This window comes from Microtus ochrogaster, chromosome 1, assembly GCF_000317375.1.
Source record: "Microtus ochrogaster isolate Prairie Vole_2 chromosome 1, MicOch1.0, whole genome shotgun sequence".
Taxonomy (NCBI): Eukaryota; Metazoa; Chordata; class Mammalia; order Rodentia; family Cricetidae; genus Microtus; species Microtus ochrogaster.
In genome coordinates this window covers 13976849-13990986 of record NC_022009.1, presented here as the reverse complement: position 1 = coordinate 13990986, position 14138 = coordinate 13976849, and the positions used below count along the sequence as shown (strand labels likewise).

At 45.8% G+C, this 14138-nt stretch overlaps 1 protein-coding gene across 2 annotated transcripts in view; it reads right to left on the bottom strand.

Annotated features, from left to right (window-relative positions):
• Syne2 (spectrin repeat containing nuclear envelope protein 2) overlaps window positions 1-14138 on the bottom strand; it is a 294128-nt gene that overhangs the window by 120979 nt on the left and 159011 nt on the right. For both annotated transcript variants that reach the window (XM_026779484.1, XM_026779485.1), the window contains 5 exons: window positions 13410-13732; window positions 11058-11202; window positions 9910-10128; window positions 3680-3945; window positions 1565-1733 (listed from right to left, as the gene is read on the bottom strand). In XM_026779484.1, the coding sequence (XP_026635285.1) occupies window positions 1565-1733; window positions 3680-3945; window positions 9910-10128; window positions 11058-11202; window positions 13410-13732 (1122 nt within the window). The remainder of the gene's footprint in view (window positions 1-1564; window positions 1734-3679; window positions 3946-9909; window positions 10129-11057; window positions 11203-13409; window positions 13733-14138) is intronic.

The following is a 14138-nucleotide window of genomic DNA, read 5'->3' as shown; positions in this document are numbered from 1 at the left end:
GCATCATAATGAGTCAAGGCCACCGAGAGCAGCGCACTCGAAGCCAAAGTGTCTGTTTCGTGTAATTAGACAGCCAGACAGAGCCCCGGGCCTTTCAAAAGGAGGGTTCTAGTTCCTGGTAAAGAATTTAGGTTTCAGGAGATAAAAGCGTGGTGAACAAATGGTCCATTGCTTGCGGCCTAGAAACAGAATCTGACCGGTGTTCTCCCACCGTAATTACAAAGGAGAAACTCATCTGTTTGGGAAAGTTTCCCAAAGATCGAATGGAAAACTACTTTTTGACTTCCCTGGACTTTTGTGTCCTTTAGTGACTGGTGAACAGGACTCTGAGTACTGGCCCCGCGGAACAGTTCCCACTCTAAACCTGTGATGTTATCCCCTGCTCAGGGGTCGCCATCCTCGGCTGATTGACAGGCCTAGAGAGGGAAGAATGACGTCACTGGTGGGGTGGGGCTGCATCCAGGCCTTAGGGATGGTCGGTCTCAGTTCACAGCTACTCACAGAGACAAGGTGGTGACCTCGTCGCAAAGCAAACTTTTGAAAGCGACAGTAGGTTTCCCTTTTCAACGCTGATAACCAAGGGCTCTGTGGTTACCAAGAGCATTAGACTTTTGCCTAAAGTCACCAAAGTCAGGGCTGGAGAGACTGGTAGGTGGTTAAGAGCACTGGCTGTTCTCAGGGAGGAGGACCCAGATTCAGTTTCCGGCACCTATATGGCGGGTCACAGCCAAATGGAACTCTGGTTCCAGGAGACCCGACAGTCTCTTCGGGCCTCCTCAGGCGAGCACACACATATACACATAGAAAATAAAGTGAGGGGCTGAGAGATGGTTCAATGGTTAAGAGCACTTGTTCCTCTTGCAGAGGACCCAGGTTTGGTTCCTAATGTCCACGCGGTGGGTTACAACCATCCAATACTCCAATTCCAGGGATATCCAACGCCCCCTTCTAGCAGTCACAGGCACCAGGCACACATTATATATATATATGTATATATACATATATATATACACACATATATATAGATATACACACATATATATATATATATTACACACACACGTAGGCCAACCACTCATACATATAAAATATTAAAATAAGCAAATCTTTAAAAATTAAATTAAAAATTTTTTAAAAAGTTCCCCAAGTCGTTTTTGGACTACCAATAGGAGGAGAGGTCAGTCTGAAGAACTGAGTTCTCGAAGTGATCCTCAGGCAGACCCAGCGCCTCTCAGAGCTGAGGTACCAAGTCCAAACAAAGACGTCATCTAGCATATTCCTGATGTGTGGGCGAGGTCTCTGATCAGCATATACTTAAAACATGGTTCCAAACAGGGCTACATACTTCTGAGTGACCCGTCGTCTCCCAGCCTGGCTCCTTTTTCCAACCATGCTCGCCCTCCTGCCCTGACTCTGCAGTGTGCCACAGGCCCTGCGTGCCTCCCTCCCTGACTCCCTAGATTACTGTCCAACTCTAGCTGATGGGTTACAGCTCTGCCCCAGGACTTGAACAGAAGACTGTGGACCAGTCCCAGCCACTTCCCCTAATTCTTCCCTCGCTCACCTCCAACTCTCCTGCCCTTTCTGGATGGTCTTCCCGCGCCAGGTTTTGGAGAGAAGTTACGATCTGTTCAAATGAACGCTTCACATCACTTATTTCCTTCATGAAAGAATGCCGCGCCTGGATTTCGGTCTGGATCGAGTCCTTATTCTTTTGAGTTGCCTGAAGAAGCCTGGAATGAAGCATCAGAACAGAGCTCTCTAAGGAATCCATCAAAGGTCAGTCTCCTTCCGAGGAGAGAAGTACCGGTTTCTGACTGATTAATATACCAATTGTCACGCATACATCAAATACAGGCAATCAACAGCCTTCCCAAAACCTTCATCCCCAAGTGTCCTCTCTACACATTCCAGCTGGCATCCCTAGCTTCTCTGTCCCGCGTGGTTCCAGATCCCAAAGGAAGTGATGTGTGTCATCGGCCATGGGTGGGCTCTTTAGAACAGACAACCGCCTGGTGGGGGGGTCTTTCCCGAGAACTATCTGGTATCTATCACTTAGTAACACGATAGAAATCTATACTTGGCCTCTGCCCTCCAGGTCTGAGATGGGGGCTCTTGTTTTCCTTACAGAGAAGAACACAATGAAATCACTTCACTATGTAGTCCTGGCTAGCCTTGAACTTGCAGTGATCCTGCTGTCTCTATCCCATAAATGCTCGGGTTACAAGTGTGTGCCACCACACATTGACTGAAAATCTGTTCTGGCATTTATCCCTAGGCTTCATTTCTAAGACAGAGAGCCCTAGCACTAAACTCATCTCTTGGTGGACTCCTGGACAGCCTCATGGCAGGAGAGCTAACTAAGTGATTGGAGAGCTGGGACCATCTGCACTGCCCTGTCCAACCACCACCCTCCCAACCCATAGACAAAGGAGAGGGTCTGAAGGCTGAGGTGACTTGGTCAGAGGGATAACCACCATGAGGAAAGCAACCTCAGAAGCATGGACATGATAGGGTCAGAGCGCCTGGATCGCTGAACAAGAGAAGTGACCACAGGTCAGGGGGTATAGAGGACAGGGACGCTGTCCCATTCTCGTACCCCTTGACCATTCTTCTTCATCTGTATCCTTTGTTATATCTTCTATTGATAAATCAGCAGGCCTAAGTGGCTCCCTGAGTCCTGCTGGATACTAGAAAGGGTTTTGGAGGAAGTCCCAACAACCACGCAGTCAGAAGCACGGGCGACATCCCACAACGGTGGCCTCTGAAGCAGGGACAACATTGTAAAACTGAGTGCTCAAAGTGTGGAATCTGGACAGGTGGATCATGTCGGGCCTGAACTACCGCAACTTGAGGGGACGTCAGCTGAGAAATGGTTAGTGGGCGTGGGGAAGGAAACCTCCGAGCATCAGGTGGAGGTGCTGAGTGGCAAAGATGGAGAGGGAAACTTCTGCTCTCCTGAATGAGCACAGCCGCTGCCGGGGCTCTTACAACAAACACAACCGGACTACACAGAAGTTAAAAGATCTGGAAAGGGGTTTGCTTAAACACAGTACAGCAGATCACCATCACAGACTATTCTACAGGCATATATTTAAATTGACAGTCCGTGGCAGAGGAGACAAAAACAATCGGCTGATAAACAATTTGGCAGAACACACAACAGTGTAAGTACTATAATTTCAGTAATCACAGTGAGAAACAAGAAAGGGTGATTGGCCATGTTTCGCTGCGTGGTGAGAGTAAAATAGACACACTGGGCTTTTTAATTTCCCAGTCTTGAAACATCCCACCGTCAATAGGTAATACTAAAAGTTTGCCAGCTATTCATATCTAGTAATACCAGAATGGAAAATGAGTGGGTTTCTATAGAACCATGCATCTCTTCTGTCCCGTTTGGACCATCAGTGCTGACTCTGCTGTAGCCTTTGTTATCATCTGTCTTTATCTCTTTTTCGGTTTTTGAGACAGGGTTTCTCTATGTAACAGCCCTGGCTGTCCTGGAACTCACTCTATAGACCAGGCTGGCCTCAAACTCACAGAGATCCGCCTGCTTCTGCCTCCCGAGTGCTGGGACTAAAGGCGCATGCCACCACTGCCCGGTTCATTTTTTATAGTCTCTAACTCTGAACAGAAGCCCTCAAGGCCATTTCCTTCAGAACCTCTTTGGTGGTCTTACCTGTTGCACCGTTCCTGCATAGACCTAATCTCCTGAAGTGCCGGGATGGTTTCCACAGTCTCTGTACCTTCTGGAATGTTCTGGATACTTGTTATGCGCTGAAGAAGCAGGGTCAGCAGCTGCTGCTGCTTTTCCACGCCCCCCTCATGCTGGCAGAGAGAGTCCAAGAGCTGACGGAGTTCCTCTGTGGGAGCTATGTCCTTTGTTCTGGAAACCTCTGGAAGGTCCTCCTGAAGACTCTCTAAAATTATTGCTTCTCGTTCAATCTAGTTAAACAAATGGCAATGAGGGAGAAAAGCACGAAGATGCTGAGATGTGAACTCTACCTTGGCAAGCGCGTTTTTTATAATCCTCTCTTTAAAGCATTCGTAATGCCACATCCTGGGTCAAAGTCATTATTTGTTACAACATAGCTGGGAGCATTAGCCCTCTACGATCAAGAACCCTGTAGTTGCCAGCTACTGCCCATGTACAAGTGTGATTCAGACAAGGAAATGCTATTGTGAACGGCCCGGGGAGATGCTCTCGGATAAAGTGAGTTATTTCCCCACTGAGGCCTCTGGTAGTCTGGGCAGTGTTAACATCCGAGGTCTACTTAAGAAGCAGCTTCCAGTGTAAGAGGCCGAGCTGCTGTCGGATGTGGAAACTTTTCTAGGAGTCTCTTTTCTTTCACTTTGAACACCTGCATCATGCTGTAAAACTAAGCCTGGCGGTTTGTTACGAACCTGACGCTTTCCAGAGGGAGACAGAGCCACTTGGATCACTGAGCTGGCTGGGCTTATCAAGCACTGGTATGTACAAAACTCAGAAATACATAACTTATTACAACACCTACCTAGAAACTAGGAATTCTGCTGGCCCCGGACATGGGAAACAGCCTCAATGGCTCCTGGGTCAGAAAGTTTGCTGCACTTCCATCCCCACCCCCAAGCCCTGTGCCCATCCCCTTTAGCTACAAGACTCATTTATAGCATTCTGCCCTCCTACTCAGTGTTCAAACAGTGGCCTGCCTTGCCACTACAAAATACCACATCAGACAGCTGTACCTGCGGTGTCATGCTAATCAGATCAGTGAGCAAGGCCCTGGATGTACCAGAGGGTGAGAAAATAAACCTAAGAAAATGCAAGAGTCCCAACATCAATTACTAAAAGCTTCCAGGGTCCTCAAAGTCTAAGGCATGCTTCTTCACCAATATGAAGGTCAAGTTGGTCAATTTTTCAATTGCTAGCAAAGAGAGATACCATGGGATGGGGCTTCTTGGATCACGGAAATAATACATGTTATATTTATGATTATTGTTCAAATTCATTACCAGCAATGCTTCTAATGCTTGCTGGGAAGAAAAGCCAAAGTGCCAGGAACATGCTGTCGCATCTGCTGTCCTGTCACTTGGGTCCTATGATCTACTGGGATGCCCAGTTGCTATAATATACCAGGTACAGAGGGAGATTGTTCCCTCCCTAAGAAACTCGGCTATGGAGTATGTGCTTCCCCATTTTAACCTGGTTCCCAGGTAGCAGCTACCCTGAACTAGATATTAGGACAGACCATTTCACACCTTCCTGCTTAAAACCAGCATGCCGACAAAGGAATTGCAATATGGACAGGACACTAATGAGAGATCTAAGGTTCCTAAAATGATTTGGGTTCAAAGAACCTTGCCTGTAGCCCAGTTCCGTAACCCAGAACTTATCAGGGCTTCATTTGGTGCAGCCATGCCCAAGAACAGTGGCTACAAACAAACAAACGCAATGACCACGACCCCAGAGAGTATAAAATAAACAAAAAGGCCAGTAGCCCAGGCCTCTTCTGATTCAGCTCTCCGTCCTGTGGACTGGTGCCCCCTTTCCCAAATAAACCACCTGTTGGCAAGTGCAGTCTCAGCTGCATGACTGCTGTGGGGCTAGTGATTGACAGGGAGAGCCGAGAGAGAACGGTTCAGGCCAGGAGTCAGGCAAATGCTCAGTGTATGAAGGGGCAGCTGTCCTCCATCCACCCAGACAATCCTGCTCGGGGATAAAGGAACACAAAGGGCATGAGGGAATTTTCAGCCATGACGGGAATGTCCTACATTTTTGTAGTCACGTGACTACACACATTACTTGAAACTCAAAATTATTAAAGAAAGCCCCCTAAGCCGAGAAAACAGCATAAAGGTTATGTGCAGGTCCTTTCCCTTGGAAAAGTCTCTGTATCCCTTAGTGACTTTTCTTGGACATAAAATCCTAATAAAGCCCTTTATAAATTGATGATTCATCATAAAGGTGAACAGGATGAAAAACTATAGTTTTAACACACATACACATAAAAGCGCGCGCGCGCGCAAACACACACACACGAGTAGAGGACGATGAAAATCTCGGGACCTGAAGAAGTGGGTACAAAGGAGGAAATAGCTTTGGGATTCAACAGTACGAGAGGCAGCGGCCAGCATTTTCTTCCCAATCGTCTCTGAAGAAACGGCTTTGCCCCAGCACTTCATGACCACCAAAACATCGAGCCATTATTCAAGGTCAGTTGTTCTAGCTTCCTTTCCGTGGCTATGCTGAGAACACTCTGACCAAAAGTAGCCTGGGGAAGGTTACACTTTCGGACCACAGTCCATCACTGAGGGAAGTCAGGGCAAGATCGCAACCTGCATCTCACTCACTCTCTGGCTCACACCCAGGTTCCTGCTCAGCTGGCTTTCTGATACAGCCAGGCCCACAGCAGGCAGGGCTAGGCCCTCCCATGTCAATTATCAGTCAAGACAACCCCTTACAGACATCATCACAGGCCACTCTGATCAGGAAATGTATCCACTGAGGTTGTAGACTTGACAGCTGAAGCTAACTAGGGTATCAATAATGATATTAAGTACAGTCTGTCTAAAAAAATAAAGTGTTATGTTGAAAGGGGAAAAAGTTAAATCAAAAGGCAAATGGACTTTTAATTTGGAAATTTATAAAATGAATGTTTCAGGTTTTTTTTTTTTAAATTTGACTACTCAAAATGGTTAGTTCATAAAGACAGTTCTATAACAATCGTTTAAAATCAGAAATTGTTACATATTGGATAATTAATATGGCTGTCAACTTGACAAGATCTAGGATCATCAGAGAGACAAGGTTCTGGGCATGCGTGGGAGGGATTAGCTCGATTACATTAGTTAATTGAGATGGGAGGTCCCGCCTCATGGAGTGGCACCATTCACTGGGTAAGGCCTGGCCTGAAGAAAGATGAGAAATCCAGTTAAGCACCAGGCATTCATCACTGCCCTCTTCCTGACAACAGATATGACGTCACTTCCTCCAGCTCCTGCCACCAGGAGCTATGGTAGACTGTCCTCTTGCACCCTGAGCCCAGATCAACCTTTCCTCCCTTAAATAGCTTTTGTCAGAGCATTTTTATCACAGCAACACACAGATAAAGACACCAACGGTGCTAGCGGAATCTTGCGTATATAGGTCTTATGTGGATGTGGGAACAGCATCATTGCCAGTGAGTGAATAAGAGCTGCCTTAGGATCACACAACAGGCAGGGGGTCAGGGGGTGCAGTTCTATGGATCACACAACAGGCGGGGGGGGGGGGTCAGGGGGTGTGGTTCTATGGATCACACAACAGGCAGGGGGTGTGGTTCTATGGATCACACAACAGGCGGGGGGGGGTGTGCTTCCATGGATCACACAACAGGCTGGGGGTGTGGTTCTATGGATCACACAACAGGCGGGGGGGGGTACTTCCATGGATCACACAACAGGCTGGGGGTGTGCTTCCATGGATCACACAATAGACTGGGGGTGTGCTTCCATGGTAGAGTGCTTGGTTTTATCTCCAGCAACAGACACATCCGTGTCCACACCAACACAATCACATCACCTAGTCGCTAGTGATCAGACGTGTAAGCTGGAATCTTCTCTTAGCACTTGTGAACTTGGGCAAGTTATTCCACATTGCTGAGTCTTGCTGACCTCAAGTACTGTTGGTAAAACTCCTCCTCTGGAGAGGGGGAATGTGAACATCTACCCCTCCACCTAAGGTTCTAAGGCAAACCCCTTCCTCCTAAAGTCCTAACAACAAACCCGAGTACAATTTCACAGAAGTCTGCCCTGGGGACCCAATAAATTTATTGGGCTTACTTACAGAGCATGCGTGAAGGGTGACTGACAGGAGCCTGGCTGACCCCAAAACAGCCCATCCTTGAAAGTCTTCACCCTGCCTGGAGGGTGGCTTCAGGACCGTCACATGATGGAGTCCCTTCCTCTAGTCTCCTTCAGCCTAGACACTCTAGCTCCTCCCCTAGGTCCCGAGGGCACAGCCATTGGGGCAGAAAAACACAGAAATGGCTAAGAGGAGTGGCTAGATGCTCCCGCGTGGGTTCAGTGGCCCTCCCACCTACTCCTTCCAGACAGGAATGTCAACAGTCCACACCTTTTTCTTCTAAGGAGGGAATTTCAACACTGCAGCAGGCACAATGGCGGTGGGTGCCAGCAAAGAGGCACAGCTGCCCGCAGGAGGATGGGTCGGCCATCTGGCTGAGGATCGCTCATCACGTGACTGAAAACACCCTACTTAGAAATAAGCCAGGCACTGTATAAGCACTCACTTCTGTTACTACATGTGTGTATGTGTGCTGGCCTTTGAAGAGTACAATTTGCTGGGCTGGGAATGGAGCACGGTTGGTAGCATGCTTGCCCCAAGCACAGAGCCCTGGCTCTGGCACAGCAGAAATCAGGTGTGGTGAGACACATCTGTAACCCCAGCACTTGAGAGGAAGGGACAGAAAGGCCACAAGATCAAAGTCCTCCTCAGCTACACAACAAGCTGGTGATGAGCCCGGGCTACAAGAGACTTTATCTGAAAAGAAGTGAAATTTTATAAGCCTCTGGTCTATCTAATTGCTTGCTTGAGTAATTAGAATTAAACAAGTAAGATTTAAATTAGCAAGCTGTGACTTCAAATGGATATAAAACAGTACCGCGATAAAACAGGGAAAGCTTACACTCAGCCTAGGTTTGGATCTGAATAAACACTCTCTCTCAACAGGGATTTACTGAGTGCCCACCGGGTACAAAGTATAGTGTCCCCTGGGCTGCCAGGTTATAATGATAGCGAAGACCCCAACTCCAGCCCCAGTCCACAGGACCTTGCCACAGCCTGCAGTTGGGGATCTTAGGCCACCACTTAAAAAAAACAGTTTCCCTATCTATCAAATGGTAATGATAGTTAATTCCTAAGGCCAATGCAAGGATCTCAGAAGCATGCGTCTGGACTGGTTTCTCAGTGGAGCATAGAGGCTCAGTGACTGGTATCATTGTGGACAGGCTAGCAGCCCAAACAGAAGCGTAACTGACGGAGTTTCTTGGAGTCTGAGTGTCCAAGAGACTGCTCGCCGAGTAAGCCCCACCAGCACCGCTGAAATGACACCAGTTTCAAGTCTATGAAGTTCTTAGTATGTTAATAGGATAGTGTTGAGCACAGGCGACCTCCCACCAATTAAGTATGGACTCAGTACATTTCCACCTCCAGAAAACTCACCAGGAATCTTGAAAGGAAGAAAAGAGAGATCTCAACTCATATTCTGATTTGTACTTCATTTATCGTTATTGCTTGGTGGGAAGATTAGCAAATACTTTGATCTCGTGCGAGCTTTTTCATTTTCTTATTATGTGCAACACCTAAGTCCTAAACCATGACTAAGCTATCCTCTGTGTCTGACAAATGCCAGAGAGGTCTTCTTTGAGGCGGTTTTCAGAAATTACCGTATTTCATAGTTTTAGGCCCACATGCAACAATCATAACTAATTTCCACAGTTAACAATTGGAGTTGATTTCTAATTTAATCGGTTATCATGCACGTTACCCAGTTCTAACCTCTTGTGTAATGAATGCAAAGACAGTTATTTTTAAGGATTAACTCATCTTTGCAGCAAAGCTGAGGACCGAGAAGCAGGCTCGGAGGGTGATGGCGCTTGCTGCGCGAGCCTGGAGGAGACCTGAGTGTGATTCCTAGAGTCACGTAAAAGTGGAAGAGGAATGTGGACTCCAGGGAATACCTAAAGCAGCACAGCTATTATGAAAGAAGCTGAAGAATTTCTCAGAGGCATTTGCCAAGCCTAACTTGTACAGACATTCACAAAAAAATGTTTATCCAACGTACAAATAAGAGAACACAGACGCGATGAAGAGGCGCTAGCTGGCCCCGTGGGGAGCTGCAGGGTTTTGAGTGTGGACGATAAAGGCCTCACCTCCTCACTGATGAACTTCCACTCTCTCTTCAGGTCTCCACTCCACTGCTGCCACACCCTGGCGGCTTCCAGCAAACTCAGCCACTTCTCCCACAGAGCAGAGGCCACTCGGAGCACACACGCGCCATCGCTTTCTGTGCACCTGCATCTCAGGTGTCTGAGGACCTGGCGGAGGCTCACTAAGTCTCCTTGGATTGATAGGAGACTTGCAGTGAGGGCCTTAAAGAGAAAGTGACAGGACGGACACTGAAATATTACTCTAAACTTGGCACAGTTACAAATTTTTTTTAAGTGGCATATTTCATGTGGTGGTCTTGGCTGGTCTCGAACTCAGAGATCCTCTATCCCCTTGCCTCCCGAGCACTGGGATTAAAGATGCACACCACCACCACCTGACCCATTTGATTTATTTGTCCGATTTCTTTTTGGTAGATGAACGGCCTCATCTAAATCATAGCGACCAGCCAGCAGTGATGGCTCATGCCTTTAATCCCAGCACTCAGCAGGCAAAGGCAGGGTGACCGCAAGTTCCAGACTGGTCTAGGCTATGCAGCAACTTTGTCTCAAAAATAAATAAATATGTAAATAAAGCTAAAGTATAACAGTAAAGCACCACAGATTCTAATAGATGAGAACAAACAAAACTCAAAATTGTTTCGCAAGCTGGGGATGTTTCCAAGTCAGAGTGCTTGCTTGCTATGATTACAAAAGTAAACAGAACCAAAGGAAAACCAGGCGTGGAGGCGCATGCTGGGGACCGCAACATTTAGGGTAGGTGAGGAGTAGAAGTGGGTCTTGGGACACAGGCGACTCTGTCTCAAATAAAAATATAGAAAATGTCGAGATTTGACAGAAGCAGGGACTGTTCTGTCATGGATCCAGTAACATATCTCAGAAAGTCACAAAAGGGAGGGGCCAGAAAGAAGGCTATGGGCTGGATGCTATGGGGGAGGGGAGGACTACACTGTAGCTCTAATCAGTGGGGGTGGGGGGTCGGCGTCATCCCCTCATCTCCCACCTCTGATTGGGACTCTTCTAGTGAGGGTTTGAAGATTTCTGTGGCTCACAGCAGAGCCGCGCTCTCTGCTGCCCCCACCTGGTTATTCCCCCAGGTCTTCATGCAGACCCTCTGCAGACTCAGGCATTACCTTGCTCTGATCCAGGCCCGCTAAAGCTTCTTTGTAGGACCTGGGCAACGGGGACATGGACTGTCTGAGATCTGTCTCCATTTTCCTGAGCCGAGAGCAAATTTCCTCTTTCATTTTTCTATAGCATTTGTAATTCTCTAGGCACCTGAAGAGGCAGTTAGAAAAAAATATTCAATTTTATTTCTCATCGATCCACCCCCAACACATAAAGAAGGGGGTGCTTTTTTGCTATTCAAGCCACCTACAGATGGCTTTAAACAGGCAAATACAGTTGCCCTCAAAACACCAAATTAGACAGAAGGAGAAAGATAGATGATAGCTAGAGAAAGAAGAGAAAGAGAGGGGAGGGAGACAGATTGAGAGATTGAATTTTTTATGTACTATTAATGAGCCATAAGTAGGTTGAATTCTGGGAGAAAGGTACACGTCAAAAACCAAATAATAAAATAAAATAAAAATGTCTACATTTGGATTCATTTTGTTCATTCTGCTTGTTTTAGGGAGTTAATCTCAACTATAAAGAATTTCCCAGAATCAGGATAAAATCATTTACATAGTAAAAGCCTTTTACAGGCAAGAGCATTGATTAGAACAGGAAAAAAAACCATTTATCTAACAAAAGGCAAGGTTAGGTAACAAGTCATCACAAAATTTTTATATGGATTGTGATTACTATTATAAAATATTTGTTACGAGGAAGAAAAAAACCTAATGTTATAGTAAAAAGAAAAAAAATGGGATAATTTATATTTAATTGTGATGTATTTTTAAAAAACACCATACAGTTACATACACTAAGTAGGCACTGCCTAAATTATCCACTGAGAATAATTTAAAATTCTGTTTTCGGGAGCTGGAGTGTAGTTCAATAGTAGGGAACATGCCTGGCACAAACATGAACTTGAGTTTAATCGCTAGTGAAAAAATAAAAAATAAAAAAAATTCTACAAAGAAAATAAGAACTCTCACACCTGAAATCCTAGCACTCATATTCAGGAAATAGACTGCCTTAAGTTTGAAGCAAAAGGCTAGTTTCAAAACAATGGCAAAAACAAACCTGTGTGTGTGTTTGTGTGTGCATGCACGCGTGCATGCATGCAGGTATGAGTATCATAGCATGGGCATGAGAAGGTCGGACATTAGTGTGAGGTGGCTTCTTTGCTCTCTTATCTTCTGAAATGGTCTCTTCTCTGAACCTGATGCTTGTGGATTTGGCCATACTGTCAATGAGCTCCCAGGATCCTGGATTAGTTAACCCGGTCTTTACATCAGTATTACTGCTGCAAACTCTGACCTCATGCTTTCATGATAGGCACTTTACTGGCTGAAGCACCTCACCGCCGGCCTCCTATTCTGCTTGTATACATGCACACACATGTGGACAGAGGAAAGTGCTCTGAGCATGTGTGAAAGCCAAGGAGGCCATCTAGTGGCCCGTTCTATCATCTTATCTCTTGAAACAGGGTCACTCACTGAACCTGGAGCTTGGCTGGCTGCCAGAAAGGCCCATCAATCCTCTGGCTTTGTCCTCCTCTCCCCCTGCAGAACTAGGGTACATGAGAGGCCATGCAAAATGTTTTGCATAGGTTCTGGAGATTTGAATTCAGGTCCTCATGTTTGCAAAGCAAACAATCTTACACTTCAAGCCATCTTCCACCCCTCTCTGACCATCTAATGTCAAGTGTTAGCAAGGAGGTGGGACAACTGGAATTATCTGTATGTACCTGTTTTATTGGAAGTTAGGGGGCCATTTAGTGCTAGGAATTGTGTCCCTTTGACCTGGGCTGTCACACCCTTACATACCCAAGGGAGGCTCCTGCACCTTCAATATGTTCCTAGAAGCACTGTTGTTTAATGCAGGAAACTGCAAACCACTGAAATGTCAATCAACAGCTACGGACAAGAAGGTGACTAAACCTTATGGTCAAAGTGATGAGCTTGAAAAATGCGGAGTTACAGAATAAAAGAATGAAAATAAAAAGAACAGGACACAAACACAGCAAAAATACAATAAAAAGAAACAAATATAAAATTTAGGGCATTTATTATCTCCTAATAAAGAAAGGAGAATTCAGGAGAATTCAAGTTAATGAGATTTATCTGGGACACTTGGGGTATAAAGATGCTCATTTTGCCTCTGCCCTTTACATTGGTTACACAGTTTATACATACCATTATATGTATCAGATACTAAACAAGAATTAAAACAGAATGAAACTTTTAACATGGTTTTCTTTGGTGGCTTTTTACACTTTCCTATACCCAAATTTCCTCTGATGTGCACATTAATTATAAAGACACAGAAAATGATGTTCTGATGCCTGAAAGTATCCCTTAAGACAGGCGACCTACCTTCTATCATCTGCTTCCTGGGCCTCCAGCCCCGCCTTCAGGGCGGAGTTCTTAGACACTAAGTCTTGTAAAGTACCCAGCAGTTGCTCTTTGGCCTCAGGGCTAGAGATCGTCCCCAAGGTCTCGGTGAGGTTCTGGATTTCTGCTACTGTGGACTGCAATTCCTCTTGCTTACGGTGGGCAGGCTCCAGAGATTCTTTGGGATGGTGAAGGTCCGGTCTGTAGCACAGAAGCGTGGTTTCCAGGGACGCGATGATCCCTGCTGCCCTCGTGACCAGCTCCTCATACTGGGTTGCATTTTCATAGGCATCATCGAGGATATTCTGGAGAATTGGAGATTAAACACAGTCAGGCCGTTTTCTAACTTGGGAGACTTTTGCTACTCTCAAAGGTGGTGCATTCTTACACCTGTTCTTACAGGGGGCAGTCTTACATTAATATTTAAAAATGAGTAACTCAAAATAAAAGGCACATTTTCTAAAAAAAATCCAATTTAAACTTAAAATAACATCTCATTAATCTTGTCAGTTGATAAATAATTCTGACTCTGAGTTTCTTGCACCAGGCTATGAATTAAATACAGCATTGTATATAATATATATAGCCTTAGTATCTATGAACAAATGGAAACAGCCCCAAAGCCAGACTTCTTGCGTTTCAAATGAGCAGCATTATCTGCCACCAACTTCAGTTCAGGTACATCACTGAATGTCCCTACACCCCAGTCTT